General features: G+C 51.8%; 7 protein-coding genes across 7 annotated transcripts; 2 read left to right on the forward strand and 5 right to left on the reverse strand.

Annotated features, from left to right (window-relative positions):
• Positions 1-595: 595 nt before the first annotated feature.
• On the reverse strand, positions 596-2,848 carry A1O5_05310 (uncharacterized protein; the record flags this gene model as incomplete). Its single annotated transcript, XM_007745911.1, has 1 exon — positions 596-2,848. One exon carries the CDS (start codon positions 2,846-2,848, stop codon positions 596-598), a length of 2,253 nt encoding a protein of 750 aa, XP_007744101.1.
• A 1,712-nt stretch (positions 2,849-4,560) lies between these two features.
• Positions 4,561-8,226, forward strand: A1O5_05311 (uncharacterized protein; the record flags this gene model as incomplete). The annotated part of the gene is made up of 3 exons (XM_007745912.1): positions 4,561-6,713; positions 6,773-7,633; positions 7,683-8,226. The coding sequence occupies 3 exons, from the start codon at positions 4,561-4,563 to the stop codon at positions 8,224-8,226; spliced, it is 3,558 nt and encodes a 1,185-aa protein (XP_007744102.1).
• A 1,676-nt stretch (positions 8,227-9,902) lies between these two features.
• A1O5_05312 (PUA domain-containing protein) lies at positions 9,903-10,700 on the reverse strand (the record flags this gene model as incomplete). The annotated part of the gene is made up of 3 exons (XM_007745913.1): positions 9,903-10,293; positions 10,488-10,628; positions 10,687-10,700. 3 exons carry the CDS (start codon positions 10,698-10,700, stop codon positions 9,903-9,905), a joined length of 546 nt encoding a protein of 181 aa, XP_007744103.1.
• Positions 10,701-12,050: 1,350 nt separating this feature from the next.
• Positions 12,051-13,453, reverse strand: A1O5_05313 (uncharacterized protein; the record flags this gene model as incomplete). The annotated part of the gene is made up of 4 exons (XM_007745914.1): positions 12,051-12,265; positions 12,318-12,647; positions 12,694-13,147; positions 13,208-13,453. 4 exons carry the CDS (start codon positions 13,451-13,453, stop codon positions 12,051-12,053), a joined length of 1,245 nt encoding a protein of 414 aa, XP_007744104.1.
• A 710-nt stretch (positions 13,454-14,163) lies between these two features.
• Positions 14,164-15,317, forward strand: A1O5_05314 (uncharacterized protein; the record flags this gene model as incomplete). Its single annotated transcript, XM_007745915.1, has 3 exons — positions 14,164-14,376; positions 14,442-15,051; positions 15,175-15,317. The coding sequence occupies 3 exons, from the start codon at positions 14,164-14,166 to the stop codon at positions 15,315-15,317; spliced, it is 966 nt and encodes a 321-aa protein (XP_007744105.1).
• Positions 15,318-15,482: 165 nt separating this feature from the next.
• A1O5_05315 (uncharacterized protein) lies at positions 15,483-16,679 on the reverse strand (the record flags this gene model as incomplete). The annotated part of the gene is made up of 1 exon (XM_007745916.1): positions 15,483-16,679. The coding sequence occupies one exon, from the start codon at positions 16,677-16,679 to the stop codon at positions 15,483-15,485; it is 1,197 nt and encodes a 398-aa protein (XP_007744106.1).
• An 802-nt stretch (positions 16,680-17,481) lies between these two features.
• A1O5_05316 (uncharacterized protein) lies at positions 17,482-18,802 on the reverse strand (the record flags this gene model as incomplete). The annotated part of the gene is made up of 3 exons (XM_007745917.1): positions 17,482-18,515; positions 18,580-18,693; positions 18,760-18,802. The coding sequence occupies 3 exons, from the start codon at positions 18,800-18,802 to the stop codon at positions 17,482-17,484; spliced, it is 1,191 nt and encodes a 396-aa protein (XP_007744107.1).
• Between the last annotated feature and the right edge of the window lie 1,220 nt (positions 18,803-20,022).

The raw sequence follows: 20,022 nt of genomic DNA on the forward strand, positions 1-20,022 counted from the left end.
CCTCCGTACACACTGTCTTTCTGGCTGTCCGTCAAGAGGAGGTCCGAGTGCAGCTGGGAGTCAAGACCCTGGATTAGGCCCCTTGTGTCCCTAATCGGGGACTCTGCTGCCATACCATTGTTTCCTATTCTCTGCTGCCCTTTGTGGCCTGTCTCGACTTTTTTCGCCCTTTTGCTGTTTTCTTTTTTATTTTGATTTTAGCAGCGGATATTACATATCTTTGAATGGTGGCTGGTCTCGCGACCGGCAAGGGCGATGCGGTGTTTCGAAGGCTGTCGCATGGATGCTACGCACAGACAACATACCCGACTTAGACTTAGACTTAGACTTAAATTTAGATTTAGACCACATATTAGAGATGGAACGTGGACTATACCTACATCGATAGACTCAGCATATATCTCGGATGGCTGGCGAGGTCAACGTACCCTAGTGTCTGGTATTACACGATTGCGACGTCGAATTGCCCTTCCGGAACGGGTGGTCTCCTTTCGTTGATCTGACATTGTAATCCCTTCCCCTCTGATGCTTTTGGACTTCATCCATATACGCAAAACACATGATTAGAGAGGGAGGGAAAAAAAAAAACCCGCTCCTACCAGTGTCGAATTGTAACCAACACTCTCTTATTCTCCGCCTTCTCGTCCTCCACTCCGCCGTCGAAATCCAATCCCACCTTTTCCAATATATCCCAGACAAATTTCCTCTTCAGCCCTTCCCTGACAGGGATCCTCTCGAGAGGCTCTGATCCGCTGAAATATTTCACAAACACGGGCCAATAGTGCCGTAATTCTGCAGTTTCGGCCTCGGAATATGATGATGAAGCCGGCGAAGGAGACAAGGCTGCCCGAGAGGTGCTTCGAGAAGAGCTGATTGTGGATGCAATATAGTCGAGCCAGCGGGACTCTTCGGGTGAGGCGCGTTGAGGGGAGATAATGAGGCTTGCAGCTTTGGGATTGTGTTTGAACTGTTGCCCGCCGCCGGGCACGCTGTTGCGGTCGGTGGAAATGGATTGTCGCCCGTCACTGGATGGGCGACTTGCCATGCTTGGACGCTGCTTGAAAGATGAAAGTGCTCCGCTTGCAATGGTGTTTGGTGTGCCGCTACCAAAGCTCCTCGCCGCATCTCGGTCACGCTCGCTTGCTTCCCTCTCAATAACGGGAGTTTTGGGGCCCTTGGATTCTTCGCGCTCCTTTTCACGTACTGCTTTCTTCACTTCTGGGTCCACGCGGATAAACGCAAATGTCCGGAGCTGTGTTACCCAGCCGTCGCGCATGAGCCAGGCGAGGACTCGGTAGTACTCTTCCTTATGGTCTCTGCTGGGAATGAGAGTACCATATGGGGCAGGAGTACCGCTCAAAGCGTTCAGCATCTTCGGCAGAGACGGCATCATAGGAAAAGTCGCCTCGTATGTTTTGCAAGCCGACACCAGCTTGTTCATGTTGGCGTTTGGAGATACGATGTAGGTGTCGCGCTGATGCAGCGGCGGAATCGCTATCGCCCTCCGCCAGTAAACAAGGTGACGAGCCAGATGTTGAATATCACCTAAAGCAATTTGGGACGCAATCGATATCTTGTAAAAGGATTTGGTCGGTTTCAAGTGTCCAATGAAGTTGGTCAACGGCATTGCTAATGAACCACCCGCCGCTTGGATGTCCTTGAGGATCTTCTGCGGGCTCGATTTGAGGAGAAGAGTGAAGTTCTTGGATAGCTGTAATGGACCTGTAGAGGAAGTGGCGTCCAGATCTGAGGCCGTAGACGAGGGATCCGTGGCCGTGGTAAGCCATAATCCTGGCTGTAGTGGAGGTTCGGACAGAGAAGGAAGATAAGAAGTCGACGTGACAGGAGGAATCTGGAGAGACACGGACAATTTGGGACTGAGTGTGATTGCAGCTATTCTGGAGGCGGAGATGTTATCGAACACTTTGGCAATGGCAGCAGCCAAAGGAGAACGTTGTTTCATTTCGGTATATAGCACCTTTGCAGGCGATTGTTGGTGAAAGTGCGCCGACCTGATAGACTGCAGCAGTTCAGACTGTTCCCAGACATAATCATGATGTGATTGTGCCCATTTGAGCACCTTCGAGAACTTTTTCACAACATGGTCGTACATCTCTTTGACCCGAGCTGTATGCTCCACCAGCGGAGGGTCCATGACAAACACAACGTGAAACATGGTCAACTGGCTTTTTGAATGTTCCTTTGCATGGCATTCCTGTTTGTTATCGTGGTCAGTCGGCGCAGCTTCGTCGCCGTCGCCGTCAACATCCTGGGCACTATCACTGGCCGTGGCCTCTGAGGGAAGGCCCTCATCTTCAACTATTTTTGACTTCTTCAGCTTTGGTTTTCGCCAGAAGCCATCCTCACGAGCATAGACTGGTCGACCCAAGAAGGTGAGATCGTTAATGCCTAGCTCAAACCTGCGTTTATGCCAGGCACGACCTGGGGCTAGCAAGCTGACCAGCCCATCTTCTCCGAGGCCAAGGAGCGGCTCCCATGAAGGCTTCCATTGTCCATTGTCCTGTGTGCCTCTCTTGCTCAGATAGTTGCTGTCCTCATCGTCAGAATGTTGTGACTGGTTGTCTTGGTTCTGCGTTGCTGTCATCACATTCCCCAGCCGTCTCGTGAACAAGTCAAAATCCTCCTCCGACGATGACTCTTCCGAACCACTGCTGGAACTTTCTCCATCATCTTCATCTGTTGACTCTGAAGCATAAGAAGGTCGCTCCGCCGACAGAGGGTCTGGAGGGTAGTGGAAGACAATTTCAGCGCCCGAACCGGTTCGGCCTTGAATGACGAGGAGAATCGCGAGCAGAGAAGGGTTGAGGGATGTTGCAGCGGTAGACATAGAGGTTCTCTTTGTGTTTCTAACAGATACCTATCACCGTCAGGCACGTCGAAATCACGCGTTTACTATCCGCTGACCCGTCTTCACGGGCATAGGGAGGTCAAGGTCAAGAGCCACAACAGAACAGGTCCAATGGGCCTCAAACACCAAGAGCGGCACACGTCCTTTCCTTTGTTTTGCTTTGCGTGCGTACGGTGTAGTATTATGTGCTGCCGTGCCCCAGACCAGCTCATGACTCCATTAACCTCGACCACCACGCTCGAACAGCACTCTGGGTGGGACGTCGTATTGGTGAGAGTGCTAGCAGTCGTGGCAGGGGAGGATATCAAGCCAAGCCGTATTGATCCTACAGTTCCAATGGGCTGCAGTCGGGATTGTGACTGGGATTGGGGTCGAACGAGAAGTGCGTAAGGGGCAGGAGGAACCGCAGGCAAACGCAGCAAGCCGTCAGGCTTCAGTCTTGACAATCATTGGCAGTCATTGGCAGAGGCGGGACATGGTTAACTAGCAGCAGTGGCAGTGAGAATAATCGGGGGACGAAAGGCGTAGTAGCCAGCAACTGCAAGCAGCAGCAGCGAGCCCCTCACTTATTCTCGGTTGTTTGCGGTGATTCCAACACCTAGCCCTGCTCTGCCTGCTGTCCTCAGTGAAGATTGAGAGTCTAACAGAGAGTCTCATGAGTCGGTCGGAAGCAACTCCTCAAGCCCCGTCACTGGCCCGACTCGCAAAATGCCGCGCTAGGAAAATCGAAATTCAGTTCACTGAGCACTCAGACCTTAGCTTGACTCTCCACGAAAAAGACTTCTCTTCAATACCCACACACACATTTCTCCCTCCATCTCCTCTCCATCTCGTCGTCCCTTCAACCCCCCAACCTCGCTCCTTTGTTCTTGTCCAGCGTTCTTGTCTACCCGTGCGCTTCTGGCGCTGAAAATTCCGAGACCAAGGACTCCGCTTTGACTCCCACTCAAAAGTTTTTGGGCCGCATCAGCTCATCCCCCCCAGACCACCTGTAACAGCCGCGGTCGACAGTTGTACGTCTTAGGCCGTGCGTGGTCTCTCCCTCTCACGTCAACCGGATCGTCCGTGCTGCTTCCTGTCGACAAGAAATCTCGCTCGAGAACGAACAGGGACATCCTGCCGTCACGATCCCGAGTCTGCATTTCCAGGCTTGCCTCGGTCGCTCTGCCAAGTCACCATAACCTGGCCGACAAACAACCGCGACATTCTCCTGCAGGGCTCAGTCTAGTGGCCTTGTGGTATCGCAGCAGAATCGAATAGCCAAAAGTCGGCAGAGGATATACCGGTGGAATACTACGGCAGGTCAGCCGCGGAGTCTTTAAAAACAGGCAGGTTGACGGCGAGACAGGTGGGCTGCTTGGCTCATACTGTGGGATCCTTCCTCACAGAAGCAAGGATATTTTTCCAACGTCTCTACAATTTGCTGTCGCGGACCTGGTTGGGAAAGTTTCGTGCCGAGTCTTGACCCTTGACCTCACCCATCCGTCACTGGTCATCGTGCAGACAAGATCCAGCAACGAACAAGAGGGAAAGCACAAGACGTGAATCGAAAGAAGTCTTACTGCCGCAATTGTCACCTGGCTAATACTGGGCTCTCTATCTTGCGGCCAGCTTGTTGCTGGTGAGGGGTTTAGTATTGTGGAAGTGAAACAGGAGGTGCAGTGTGGTTTTTATCAGCATTGTCTGTGAGAATGGCATCCTCCTCAGGCGCAGCAGCGCCAGTATTTTCATATGCACAGGCCGCAAAGGGCCTCACATCGGCAGCTTCAACCCAGTCGGCGTCGAGGAACGAAAGCCCAGCGGCCTCTGACAAGAGTGTCAAGGATCGGTCCGTGACTGAAACGACTAATTCAACTTCCACACTCAAGTCTCCTCGACCGAGGTCTGAACCTGAGGACAAATCGAGCGGGGAGGGCGCTGCATTCAAGTCTTCGCCAGAAGCAGAGCGTTCTGCGTCCAAGTCAACACAAGAAGATACAGACAAAGAAGGCATAATGCAAATTCAGCATGTTGCGACATACAGTAACGCTGAGGCATCACCTGTGGCACATGTCGAAACTCCCAATGTTGCGCCCCCCCAAGATCAACAGAAACGTGATGCTGCACCACAACTTCCCAATGGAAGATCATTGTCTTCAGAAGAGCTGCCTGTCTCTACCTCAAACGACAAATCTGCTCTTTCCGTCACTGAAAAGAAATCCAAGGACGGCGAAGATGACTGGGAGAAGGTCTCAGTACCTTCGATGAGTGCGGAGACACAATACAAAGCTGCCCCTATCCCGACGGTCAACGTTTGGCAAGTGCGCATAGAAGCTCAAGCCGCAAAGATGAAAGGGTTGGAACAGCAACGAGCGTTAGTTTCCACCACCCCTAATCAACAACCAAAGCCCAAATCTAGCAGTGAAGATCCTAAACGGAAGTCTCTCAGCAAAGATATTGGCGGTTCTGAGAAAGAAGGCAAGAATGTCGATGGCGCCAGAGCCGTCAACAGGAAAGATATGCCGTCCGCTCGTTCCTCTAGACCTGCTTCTCAGCATGGCGAAAAGGGCGACTCTGACGCGCCGCCGCCGGTAGATGACACACAGTCATGGCCAACCCCGGAAAATTCCAATGTTGAAGAACGACGCAAATCGGCTTCCTTCGAGAGGACGGATAAGCTCGACGTCAAACCCGGTTCTCAGAAATCCCACAGTAACAAATGGGTCGCGGTTCCGTTCGTTCCTACAGCCAAGTTCGAAACACAGCTTCCACCATCTGCGGCGCGACGAGGCGGAAGAGTGGGTGGAAGAGGAAGAGATAACGGCAGTCGTGGGGGTGGCTATGTGGGTTCTGCCGCAGAAAAGCAAGACGGGACCACCTCCATGGGGCCACCTCCAGTACCAAGACAGTCTGGCGAACAAGACCGCGGCCGTAGACCTGAAGGGGAACGTGGTGCACGCGGTGCGTCCGTTCCCACTAGCAGCACTCGACCTACAAGTGGTGAAGATAGAAATTCTGCGTTTTGGAAGTCTTCCGCGGCCTACACCAAGGATCAACCAGCAGCCGAAAACGTCCCAACGAACCCAACTGCACCTCAGCAGAATCTTGAGGACCAAACTCCAAGGGCTGATCACAGCTCCAGGTCTTCTTCTAGACATACTGGGAACGTTGGCGGTCGGATGATTAACGGAGAAGGAAACACCTCAGTCGAACAAGTGACTGGCGCTTACAACCAGACTAGCGAACCCATCGCTCGCTATTCATTCACTTATGACCGATACAAAGGTTCCGGAACAAGTGGAGCCCGAAGTACGGGTGAATTTGGCAGAGACCGCGGCTCTGGCAGAAACCGAGACTGGCCTAGGGACAAACCTGACTCGGCTCGCGAGAAAGTTGAATCCTGGCGGGATCGGGAGGCCTCTGGTGATCAGAGCAATCGACGTGAGCCTCGATCCGAGCGCGGACGTGGTTTTCGCGGCCGGGGCAACAACAACTACAACCCGCCATTCACTCCGGCTCATGCTTACACATCCCCTCTTCCGCAAAATGGATTCGAACCTCCGTCAAGATCTAATTCGCATACTGAGACTCGCTCAAGGCAAGCGTCGCAGCCTTTTGTGCCAACTCAAGCATCAAACACATCGCGCACAAACCCACGTTCGCAATTCATTTCTGTTGGTATGATGTTCACAGGCTATTACAATGGCATGCCGGCCATGCCACAAGGTCTCCCGACCATTCAGACCGACATGTCAATCTATGGTTACCCCTCACATATGCAGATGCAACCAAGTATCATGAGTGCAATGCCGTACAATGATCCCCTTAACTCGTACGCTTTGTTGTCAATGGTTATGACCCAGATGTAAGTGTCCACAAACCATCGACCTCCCAAATGCGCCGGTCCACTAACACAGTCTCTAGCGAGTACTACTTCTCAATTGACAACCTTTGTAAGGATCTGTTTCTGAGGAAGCATATGGACGGTCAAGGTTACGTCCCGCTCGGCGTTATCGCGAATTTCAAGCGTATCAAGACTCTTACTGAGGATAACATGACCATGGACAACCTTCGTTATGTCTGCCAACAGGTGAAGAGCGTGGAGTTCCTACCGGGGACTGATGGGGATGATCGACTCCGTCGTCGCGAAGGCTGGCGTGATTTCGTTCTTCCCGTGGAGGAGAGATTTGAATCAGCCCGCAATGAAGGGCCTTTGCATAACCCGGATTCTTACAATCGCACAGCACCCCCAGACCAGGTTGGTCTACATGATCCGTCCTTTGCCTTCGGTCAATTGCGTAGTCCGCAGCTGACCGTGGGTTCCAGCAATGGAACGTTCCACGCAAATTCGCCGATGTCGTATATTCCTGTGCTGCCAACGGAGAGTCAGGTTTCCGGGGAGCCGCTTGTCCGCTCATTCGAAGATGGTTCTAGCGATGGAACAGAGAGGCCTTCGCTCGTATCTTACCAGCATATTGCTCCAGCTGCTGTGCAATCCCCTCAGCATCACGCTTCGGAGCCCCTGAGCAACATTGTCAATGGTCATCGTCGACAGAGTTCCCGCGCCGACATTGAGGACAACATTTTCCCAGATGAGCAGATCCCGAATGTCAATATCCGCATGCAACCAAGCGTTCTCAATGGCGCAGCCCCGTCTTTCCCCGGTATCGCTCGCATCCCTTCTGCTGGATCTTCTAGTGGACAGAATGAAGGCAACAATGTGCCACTGGACCTGGACCAAGCTCGTCTCCCGAGTTTGCGCGGCGGAGCCAGTAGTCCACAGCAGTAAGTCTTTTCGATCGCCGTCACGACTATAGCACTAATGCCGGACAAGGCTCGAGCAGTTCCGCAGCTTATCTTTCAGCGCTCCGTACACTATCCCCACAGGCGATGAGAACATTATCTACTTCACCAAAGATGGCCAAGAAACCCAACTGCCGCCTCCACAGCCAGGGCAGTTTGACCAGACCTATTTATCACTCCATGACATGGCATTCCAGCAGCGCCAAATAGGAGTGGAAGGGGCTCTAGAGCCTCTTTACAATTTCTGGACCGATTTCCTTGTTGACAAGTTCAATGTCGGCATGTACCAGGAATTTAAAACAACTGCCGCCGGCGATTTGCAAGAAGGCAATGATAGCGGCATGTCGCACCTTGTGCGTTATTTTGGCAAGCTCTTATCTGCACCTGTTCCGATCAGTGAACGTCTTGCCTCCGACATGGTCACTCTTTATCGGGAAGAAAACCCCGATAAACGTCTCATTTTCCAAACCTTGCGAGCTGCCTGGCGCAACGGAGCCACAAACATGAAAACTATCAAAAGACTCGGTGACATCCTCACTGCTGAGGAAAAGGCCGAACTCGACAAGAGTGGCTAAGAGAAGCAAATGCCTGCTTTGCTTTGCACTTTCCGATGCGCTATGATGCCATTGTAATCAGCAACGTATCTCTGCTCATCTTTGCCATCCTGCAAAATGTACTGAGAAAACCACTTCAGTCACTGAATGAATACTACCAACCTCATAATGGCATTTGTCAGATTACACACCACCTGAGATCATCGTTTCCATGATCTTTTATCGTTCGAAAATGATTCATTTCACCTGCTCGAGCTACCGGTACCCAACAAGTTCACCGACATTGACTCGAGATTCTTGTACAATGCACATGGTCATTCATCCATCATATCACATTGCTTGATGTGTGACATGTGGGAAAACCGAAAGGGAGCGAGTTTTGTCATCGACCAGCAATTTTCACCACAATTTTCCAAACACACCAGGAGTCAATCCGAATGAATGGGAGAGAAAAAAAAAGCAGCTTTCAGCAGGATTCAATGGCATATGCAAGTACCACCAGCGGCGCATTGAATTAGGCTCGAGGATCCCCTTTGGGACCACCCCACGACCAATTATGATTGAGATACCATCCCGCGGTTGCTCACCACATTTTCTTCAATTGTTTCAGAGTAATGGCTCACTTTCTCACTTGAAGACATCGTTATGTCTCTTGCATAGACCCTCTTACAGTGTTCACAGGAAGGGCAGGGAGGGCGGGAAAGGCAGAGCTTTGGAGGCGGAGAGGCTGGAAAACGGTCATGGAAGCACTGGTTGAGTTGTAAAGGAGAGGAGAGGAGGAAATGACCCGGAAAGGGTGCCCTGCCCCTACCTGGCGACAAGATCATGCTCCAATGAGTTTGACATTCGGGACAGAAATGCAGGCAGACACTCATTCGATCAAAGGGCCACCTCGACGAGTCAGTATTGGATGGAGGCCACCGATTACCGAACCGAAAGTTAGGGGATTAAACCAGCAAACATTTGCATGTCAGAAAGGGGCAACTAGTTCAGTGGCGGTCAAGGATGATGCGCTGTGTTACGGGTCCTTTCCGAGCTTTTTCACAAACACACCGAGTCCATCCACTTCCATGAGCGAGGGGCAAGACAAAAGTTTGTACACAGTATCACGAGACCAGGAAATCATAGGTGATTGATTGAAAAATGGGGTTTATTGTCAAACCCGCAGATTTAGTGTCACCGTAGACTCCTACGGATTACATGCATTGCAATCGACTGCGCTTGAAAGTAGACTGTACACTACATGTAAGGGCCGTGGTGCGCAGCAGCCAAATGTGAGTGCTATATACTCCAAATTTACAGCATTCAGGCAGGTGTTTTCGTTCGGTTCGTGATCATTTGGTGTCTGATGAATTGCGGGGGTCGGATCCATCAGGTTGCCAACTTTGTGTGGTTCTCAATCATCAGGCTTCAAGTCGACACCTGTGCCGACGTTTGATGTCTTCCCTCGCTGGCCAGCCGCCTTCTTCAACTATATCAGCGCAACGGAGCATGCCTCCCCGAATACAGCCGGCGAGTATTCGTGCTGCAGGGCCCGCCATCGCTCCTCGAAGTGCCCCTGGAATGTAGACTCATATCTGTTTTCGACCGGCAATGACCCCCGGGAAACCCCCCTTTCTCCTGTTTGTCAACAAGTCTTGTATTGGAAAGACTCTCGACTCTCCCTCTCAATCAATCTTTTGTCCTATTTCATTTGCTCAACTCAGATCCAACTTCCACAATCCGTCTCCCAGATAGTGGCCCGAGCTCATGGCCACGCCCTTTTTCTTCGCCTTCATTTCCTCGGTCCCTACCTCTAAGATTCCAATCATACATACTTCTTCTTTCCCTTCTGCTGTGATAGTAACGATTTCCCCCGCTTTCACCTCCTGGTCCTTTCCGGGCAACCAACCTCCTGCGGAGGTGAGGCCGGGAACCATCAACGTGGCGCCGGAGAGGACGAAACGGATTGCGCCCCGATCGATGCGTAGGTGATTGAAGCATTGCGGGTATTGGTGGACCAGTTTCAGGTGGGGGATGATAGGGTCATCCATGTGTTGGTAGAAGAGGGGGTGGTCGTCGAGGACATAGAGGGAGACACGATCGGGTCTAGAAGGAGGAGTTGTGAGCGATAGGGGGGATGAAAGGGGACACAGGTCGAAATTCTTTTGCTTGTCGCCGCTATACAGAGGTATGCGGAAGAGACCTCTGGTGGTGGGAATAAGTTGAAAAGTGATGGCTCTATTTTACCCCCATTGCAATAAAATCTGGAAGGGGGAGTATAGCGAGCGACGGGGCCTCACAGTTTTACTAGATCCAGTTGACTCTTCTTGGGCATGATCTCGTCAATGTATGGCTCGAGGTTCGGGTACGTCTCGAGCACTTTGGCTCTGATGCCCCGCTGAACCGAGGACTTGACTTTGGACTTTGCGCCCGCCGACAAGCTGCGTGATGCCGAGTTAGTGTTTGGTCTTCACTTCCGGCGAGAGGATATGTGCATACTCCTTTTTGAACATGGTGCAGGACTGTGTCGAGCGCGTGGGTTAAAGGGATCGTGTGGGCAAGAAGAACAAGAACGGAACGATTTGCGTTGATTGCGGTCAGGTCAGTACATGGCGGAAGGAGAAGACGTCGGCCAAGACTTTTGTCCCACTTTGGGGAACGGTGTGACGCCGCCCTTGGTTCCCTCCCTACGCGGTACAGGGCAGGGACATTCCTTGCCGAATTTGGCGCTAGGTACCGCCGCTTTTCGGGAATCCTCTTCCCGCTGATGCTTCTGTAAACAAACACGTCACCGTCACCGTCACCATCACCATCACCATCGCGACGACGGACGATACAAGCCTCTCCGCTTCGCAGGCGGACCTCAGTCTCCTTAGTCAAAGAGACAGAAGGCTTCCGGGCATGCCACACTTCTGGGCTATCCCTCCGCAGCACACCATGTTTTCGAGATACCAGGCTCAGTGCCAGGGACGAAGCCAACTCACACCAAAGGACGTCCTGGCTTGGGACGTAGCGGAGGATCATACTCTTCACTGACCAACACCATGCTGTGACCGTAATAGAACACGAATAGGACGTGCTCAAGGACTCACAGATGTCCGAAGGGCGACGCTATCACCGGACACAGCTAACTACCCTAGACAGCTGAGGAAACCATGAACCACTCTCCCCGACAGAAGGGATTGCTAGTTGACGGCAGAATTCATGGCTAATTCTACAGAAGCTTACGAGAAGGATACAGAGATCCATTCAGGCTCTCGCAGGTGGACGACCTGCCCCTGAACCAATACCTGCGACAAAAGAAGATGAATCTGTAGGATGCTTCTGGTATACAATGGACACTGCACCCAACATGACTGAGAGAGTTCAAAAACAGCGAAGTGGCCCCTGTGCCAAAGACCCTAACAGTAGATGAAGGATAGAGCACCCCTATTTCCAAAGGTAAACGGAATACCCATTCTTATACAAGGGCACCCTCGTTCTAATAGCGACCCAGTCGTATCCTATACAGATAATATGGCCTGAACAAGAGACTGATTGTTATGAGGGAAGAGTATCTATCCTGGCTCCCTCTCCATTTCACGACACACCAGTGCACCAGACGCTACACCATACCTAGGTATAAATTCCTCAACCCAACAGCTCCTCCATACGCCAAACAGACTCAATGTCGCGCCAACATAATGATAGCAAGCTCTGTGTCTCGCGCCTAGCGCCCCGAGCTCTAGTTCACCAGCGACTGCTTGACCGGCGATATCTCGTCCGTTTACAGCGTACAGATTAAGTCGTCGAAACAATCAACGCATACCTCAGTGCTTTTTTCTACCCACAGCATGCATCCTCTCGCGATGACCTGACGGAGATCACCACTCTAGTGTTTGAGGAAAGCTGGAAATCCGAGAACATTTCTCCAAGGAAGGCGAGTCGGCTACCCCTTCGAGGGCGTCGCACAAGGCCTCGGCTTCGGTGTCAATATCACCTGTGCCGGTCACCCTGATCGCTGGTTGCAGCTTTCTCTTGGCCATCTTCTCGTTCCGTTGATGCTGAGCAAGAATCGCAAACAAGTCAATCGTGCGGCCTGCCCCATCTGTCAGCTATTGGTTCTGTTGCGCTGGGGAGCCATCACTTACCTCCGCATTGATATGCAAAATATGAGGATCTTGTTGAGCTTTTTGCTTCATCTGGTCTGGACAGGTTGAGTAGCTCTTGCTCCAACATCCACTTCGACTTCTCTACAACTTTTGCAGGAGCTGCGTGCCCTTCCTTGACGTAAAAGTCGCATCTAACAATGACTTCCGAGGTTGACCGTGGCAGAAGCACCATCGTGCACCACAGGTCATTGTCCAGTTCCTTGATAATGCTCAATGGGCCAAGGAGTCTGACAACCTTGGACTTGCGAAGTACAGAAAGCCACTCAAACGGATTCTGCGCCCACTGAGCTTGATTGGAGAACTCATTTGCTAACCATGTCAGAGTCCGGGCCGTGCAGACTTCAGATCTACTCACCAACGTCTTTCCAATTCGTTGCGCAGGTTACTTCCTTTGCATCCACCCAAGAACAGCTCCCAAGATCCACGTGAGACTTGACATTATTGAAAGGAAGATTCATCGTGCTTGCGTCAAAGTTAACAAACACCAAACCCTCCCTGGTCGTTATCAACTTGATCTCGAACAGGCCATTGTCTTCAAGTACAAATCCTGGCGATTCGTCGAACTTTGGAGCCTTGACCAAGGCGCCCTTGTCATCATACTGCCAACCATGGTACTTGCACGAAAACCTCGTCGAAGTACCACATGGCTTGCGGACCACGGTATATGCGCGATGTCGACAGACGTTGTGGAAAGCTCGCAGCTTCAAGTCCTTGCCGAGGACGACGAAGAATGAGATGCCGGCAACGTCATAAGCATGATAATCCCCAGACTTGTCGAACCTGCTACGGTGACAAACGAAAAGCCACGTCTTGAAATCAGTCAGTCCTGGCCTAAGCTGATGGCGTTGCAACGAAATGAAATTGACTACCTTGCTGAAGAATGCTCTTTTCTCCAACTGGAAGATTTCGTCATCTGACATGTTCTCCTGCTTCTTCAAACTGCCCTTCTCGGCCTGGTCAAGACTTGAACCAGGAGCAAAGGATTTCCGATCATCATGGACGAAGCTCAACAGGAGACGTGCGACAAGGTAAACAATGCAAGCAGCAATGAAAACATAGATGGAGAATGGAGAGCTCAGTGAGCCCAAACGGCTCTGGATTACGTTCACGGCCATGCTAGAAGGGTCTGGGCCACGGTGATATTGATATTGGGTCCAACGAGACGGGCATCGTCATTTATGAATACGAACGAGACCGTGGACCCGGATTGCCCGTTTGGACCCAACAGGCATTTCAGTTAGGAGGATGCGTTTCCCGAAAGCTACTAGAGAGGCAGCCAATTACCTTGATCGATGCAGGCGATTGTACTCCATCCACCTTCGGATCCGACACCTATTATACTCTGAGTCGTCAATTACTCGCCATGATATCAAAGCTGACGCACTCTTTGGTCACAGGGAAAAACGCCATGGCTCAACTGGGCAATACGATCCCGCAAGAATCAACCCACCCTCCTTCGCGTCTCGACTATTGACTTCTGCGGAAGTACCCCTCGAACCACACGGCCAACATCAGCCCAGTGAGATGTTAGCACATGGAAATTGTTCACCCAGCGATGAATAATGATGATACTCTTATGGGCACCCATTTTTCCCTTTTGCGCGAATAGGAACACGGGTGGACCGTATAGCATGGTCCATCATTCGGTCGGTATTCGAATACCTCTTTTGGAATCCAATGTCAAAGGCCGGTCTGCTGCGGATGTTATATCCTTCCAACGGCTGGAATTGTCAACGATGCTTCTTGCCTGGAAGACATAACGCCGTCCATCGACGCCCTTGTTTATTAGGAACGTTGAGGTCAAGCAAAGGGCCATATTTCAGCAATGGATGCAACCAAAACACTGCCGGCGTCGTGGTATATTTCACAAAATCTTTACTCGCTTGAACAACGAGCCATCTTTTATAAAGCTTGGTACTTCGTTGGAGCTGTCCCTCGGTTTGCAGTGGAACGGGAAGTTGAGTACGAATTCGCGGGCGTCCCCATCATTGTCCGACATGATGGGAACGAGAACTTTGAGGTGAAGAGGAAGTCCGATGTATGCTCGCCACCATTTCATTCCTGTTTGATTTCTTTTTTGTAATCTTCTCTCTCATCTTCCAGGGGGTCTCACTGAGCCATCACTTGACTCCGACGGGTTGCTTGTTTACCACCATCGACCGATCTGCGCCGCCATTCGAGCAATGGTTCCCACCATCTCTGCTCGAACTCCTATCACGATACAACTTCCGCCGCCTACCTCACCGCCGCTCCATCAAATACCCCGGTCGCTTCAACTGGAAGACCATGGTTGACGGGTACCAAGAATGCTTGCATTGCCAATACACGCACCGCAGCTTCAGTGTCAAATATCCGCCTACCTTCTACGAAGTACACAACCACGACACATATAGCCGGCACATTGCCGACCCGCAAAAGCCCAACGACGGTCTTTTCCTATTCTTCTTTCCCGTATGTACTCTCAATCTATACGGTGGCGGTATGAGCAGTTTCCGTGTTTGCCCGAGTGAAAAGGTTGGCGAAACTCGCATGGAGTTTGATTATTACTTCGACGATGGGAAAGGCGGGATGGAAGGGTTCGAAGACTACTTCAAGTTTGTGAGGAAGGTGGCGCTGGAGGACTTTGAGTTGTGTGAGGTTGCCCAGAGTAATTTGGAGAGAGGAGTGTATTCGCAAGGGGTGTTGAATCAGGCCAAGGAGAGTGGTGTCTTGCGTGAGTTGGCTCTGTGTTTCTGAACTTCCCTTCACTCGCTCTCGAACCACCACAACCTTTTCGTCGTTTTACCGCTCTATGGACATGCCATGTTGGATATGCTGACATCATGTGACTTCGCAGATTACCAACAACTGGCCAGGAAGATGGTGGTTGAGAAGTTCAAGGAGGAGGAAGCAGAGAAAAACGCGCTTACCCCTGCCAGCAGCCGGGCCAGCGGAGTCGGCTATGTTGGCGGCCAGGAGGATGTGTCTGTATCGGCGTGATGTGTGCATTGGATCGAGCGACGTGCTTACCCAGTGCGCCCGAACAAGCGGGACTCGCTCAATGTCCAAACAGCGCGCCTCCATATCCCATAGAACAATTCTTGTCATTGAGATGTGCCCTTCCTCGATGTTGTTTGATTGTCCAAAGACTTCCGATGCCGTGCCTCATGCGTTTCGGTCCTCGTCGATACTCCCAACGCCCTGCTCACCCTGCCTTCGTGTCACAGTCTCTATATCGGCACTGGGGACGCCTCTTCCTTGCTTCTGGCTGTCCTTTCCCTTTGCCTTCTCCTCTTCCTCGACTTTGTCCAGCTGCCTCAAGATAAAGGCAATCGTGGCGTCTCGTGCCTTTTCCAGCTGTTTCAGTCTCGCCAGCGGCATCTCGCTATAATCGATCTTCTTGGCCGGCGAAGGCGACGTCGTCAAAGATTGCTGTTGAGGCGGCTGTGATTGTGGCTGCGGCTGTTGCTGCTGCTGTTGCTGCTGCTGCTGGTCCACTGTCGTGGACGCGGCCTTGGTCTTGTCGGCCAACAGCCCTCTCAGCACGACAATGCTTTGATCCCGCTCGGCAAGCTGCTCCGCGAGACGTGTTCTGAGGCCATCTTCATCATTTCCTCTCGTCGGAACACCGCCCGCTCCTCCTCCGCTGTCGGGACCCAGAAGTCTCTGCCTCTTGGACAGTCCCCCGTCCGACAACAAGCTATCGGTAATGCTCACTTTCCATGCCCGAATCGCCTCACGGGCTACGTCCTCGATGTGCATGAACCTCACGGGCCCGAGTAATACGCCACCATACCAGCGCGCGACGACGACGACGCCCTCGACGTCCAGATCGGTCAGGAGCCGCTCGAGGCGCTTGCCGGCATATTTCTCACCGTCGTCCTCCGAGCCCGTCGCATAGATGATGGCTTTTCCTGGTCCTCCTACCCCGGCACCCGCACCACCACTGCCACTCGCTGAGGCAAGAAGAGGGTTAGAAGAATTAGTAGATGATAGCGACGACGATGATGATGTGGCGGTGAAGAGCGTTTGCTGGCTTGATCGGCGCCGCCACGCGACGATGCGGTGGCTCGCAGAGGCGAACGACGCATGTGATTGATGCCGTTTGATGACCGCTGTCAACGAGAGCGGCTTCGACCCAGGTCCAGTCGCGGATTGCCGCTTCGCGAACACGGACGGCGAGGGGTGGAAGTGAGCTACGAACGTGGACTGGCGATCGTGGACCGGTGCGGAAACGAAGATCTGCTCATCATTGCTCTCGGCGCCAGCGGCGCTGCTGGTTGCTGGTTCCTCCCCCTCCGGGATCGTCGTTGTGGTGTCTTCTTTGTCAGCTTCGGGAGAGAGCGGTCGTTTCTTCTTCATCTGCTCTGATGGCGTTGACATTGGCTTTGACATAGATATGGGTTGGGTTGCAAAATTACATAGTCACCTATGAAGTGGTAATGAGTTATGTGTTGGTGTGTTGGTGAGGCGACTTCGTGTTACTCCAAAAGAGGTGCACAGTAGGAGAAGCGTCCCGTGCTCAGTCAGATCGACGGATCAGTTTCAACTTTCTACGAACGAACTCCAGAGCTAGCGTCACCTTCAGCTTCAGTTCGGTGCTTTGAAAAAGGGCCGGTACTCATCAACAAGATAACTGGCTGTCTTGACTACTGTGTGAGGACAACACTACAAAGAGAAACCGGAGAACATTGACTCCAATGATTCCATTGTATGTATTGTTGATTGCGATGGCTATCAGAAAAACTATCAACATAGTCCTTCCTATTAACGACAATCCAGCACCCGAAAAAAAAAAGAAATTATACTTGTTATAGTCTTATAGTGAAACCTGAAAGCAATTGCACGTGTGTCGAGCGAATCCCATAGTTGCCGAGTTCTTCCCGTGAAATAACCCAAGCAGTGAATCCCGAACTCCTGAACTCCTGAACTGTTCTCAGCAATGGTCCTTCATCATAATGTCCTTCCTGGAAGTGAAAATGCGAAATTCGTTATAGACGGGCGTATAGGTCGTGATGCAGTTGTTTCATTCGTCGTAAGCCCAAGAAAACTAAGTCGTTGGTTGGTTGACAGTAGTAATTAGTGGCAATTTGTCCACTAAATAAACTCAACGCTGGACCTTGGATCTCTGTCCGTTTGTGCGTTGGCTGGTAGAATGTAAGAATTAGTGGCGGTTGTCCACCAGGTGAACTCGGCGCACAGTGTTGGATCTCTGTCTCTTTGTGCGTGGGCGAGTCAATGCGGGCTTGATGTGTGGCATAGTGCGAGATGATGATGTTCGGTCAAGTCGTTTAGTGAGGTTGCCGATGATGGCTCCGCCAACTTCAAGCATGTCTTCCCACTCGAGTTCGTCGTCTTCGTCGGAAGCAACCGCATTTTCAGTGTTTCCGTTTGCGTCGAACTCGCAGGGTTTTTGGATCTTGCGACCGAAGTTGGGGAATGGTTCTTGTGTTTCGCTGATGGCGGCCAAATGGCTCATTGAGGTAATGCTGGTATGATATGAGGAATTTCGGCTTGGTCTTCGGCTGCCCTTTGCATCGCCATCGGAGATGGGGCTAGCCATGCTTGATTTGGAGTAACTGGAGCCACGGCGGAAGGTAATTGAGCCATCTTTGAAAGAGCTTGCTGCGCTCGAGGTGGTTGAAGCGGAAAATCCGCGGGTGATCCTGGTACCAGTGATCGGGTCCAGATATTCTGTGCTTGCATCGACTCCTAGGCCTGTGATGGAGCTTCGAGAGCTGACAAAGCTGGTGGTTCGTGAGTATTGAGTTCTGTATTGGTTCCAGGTCTCGGGATCCAAGCCAACAGGTGGCTGCGAGCCCAAATGGCCGCAAATTATGTCGCTCATGTCGTAAAGATGTTTGTGAAGGTGTTCCAATTGCCACTCTGGAGAGGCATTGACGGCTCGGCGATATTTTCCGAAGCCGGTCATTTCTGGCATTGGAGGGAGAGGGTGAATTTTGGTGTCCCAGAAGCTGTCACAGCTGTAGTTCCGCTTCAATTCCTCTTGGCTGAGAGAGCGAGCGGTAATGTCTGGTGGGCCTGATGGCGACCTGCGAGGTGTGACATGGGTCACTGCAGGAGTTGAAGAAGCTCGCTCGTAGTTGGGTCGTCGGGCTGTGTGCAGGACCCCTTCACGAGGCTGGCGTGATTCATCAGAGATGGCAGAGATGGCAGCGCTGTAGACCGATGGAGGTCCTAGAATCACGGTCAGTCAACAGTGACATGGTTAACAGGGGAGAAAGAGTGAAATTGGACTTACGGCTGAGACACTGGGGCAGTGGCTCGGGAGCAACCTCAGTGATGAGTTTGAGAGCTGCTTCAGCTTCCTTGTATTTCTTCTCGAGTTTCTTGTGCTCGCTCTTTTCAGCGGCGGCTGATTGACGCAGAAGTCAGCGTATACCAAGCAATGCTGGAATCTGGCGCGCAAGAAGAAACTCACCACGCCCGACAATCAACTGGGTGATTTTCTCCCAGGCAATCATTGTCGCGACTTTGTGAATGGGCCAGGTGAGGTGAATTTGAGAGGTGTGAGCTGGCGATGAAGTTGTGTAATCGCGTCTGTTTGTCTGTTTCACGAGATCTGAACTGGGAAGAGGCGTATGTTGAAGGGGTTGATAATGGGAAGGAGATGTGTACTGAGAGATCTGAGCTGACAACTTCAACAGAGGAGGAGGGAGAGAGGCCGGGCGACCTTATAGCAGGTGAAGGGGCGGTGGGTTGGGTGGAAAAGTTTGATGGTGAATGTGATATTGAAAGTGACTTGCCACCTGATTGTCGTCGACGGCTCGAATGGCGGTGTCAATGGTACAGTGCAGGGACATAACCCGGTAGGTGAAAACCAAAGTGATGCAAAAGTCAAAAGTGTCGCGTCTATTCATGCCAAAGCTAGGAAGTGCTGGTGTGGATGCGACGAGTGAAGTGAGAATCGAGGGGACCGGCAGACAGAATCGCAGACCGAGTCGCAGACAGAATCCACCTGCGCCCATTGATTGTTGCTGTTGCTGTACCAGAGCCTGTGCCAGTCGCAGTCGCAGCCGCAGCCGCAGTGGCACTTTCAGATACTGGAGAGCTGACTTTTTTCTCTCTCGCCACGTCTTTTCTTCACTTGGTTCCAGCTGTCGATGCTCCTCTCGCGGCTCCAGGATTTGCCTTCCTCCCTCTCTGTCCGCTGGCACTGCCTGCTTCTGATACCGACGCGGCCAGTCCAGTCTAGCATCTGGTGAACTCAGACAAGTCTTGCTTGCCCACATGCAACAACCATCATCATCACACTGTTGCAGAGCATTACAATGTTCAGTGGCTGTCCGCTGATTGTCAACAGTCTCAAGCATTTACCAGAGTCCTTCACACAACGGGGAGGGAAAAAACAATCAAGTTCAGAACCCCAACACCGCCAGTCTGATTGGTGCAAAGGCAACGGGAGATGAAAACACCAGGAACAAAGAAAACAACTTGAGGAAGGGTACTTGCTCTCTAAGTACTGGACGGCCAATGCTATCGCTGGGGCATGCCTGTCCTTCACAAACGGTGCGACGTGTCGCACAGGTTGCATGCAAAGGGCATCTGGCGGCTCATAATTCCTGTCTTGTTGGCCAGTCAGCTTTTCTTTGTCTGAAAGAACGTGTAAAGGCTCGTGTACGTACCGGCCACACCCCTTCTCGCTAACACAGCTGGGATGCCAATGCTGCTCTACCTCACAGGC

This window comes from Cladophialophora psammophila, assembly GCF_000585535.1.
Source record: "Cladophialophora psammophila CBS 110553 chromosome Unknown aczJe-supercont1.7, whole genome shotgun sequence".
Classification (NCBI taxonomy): domain Eukaryota; kingdom Fungi; phylum Ascomycota; class Eurotiomycetes; order Chaetothyriales; family Herpotrichiellaceae; genus Cladophialophora; species Cladophialophora psammophila.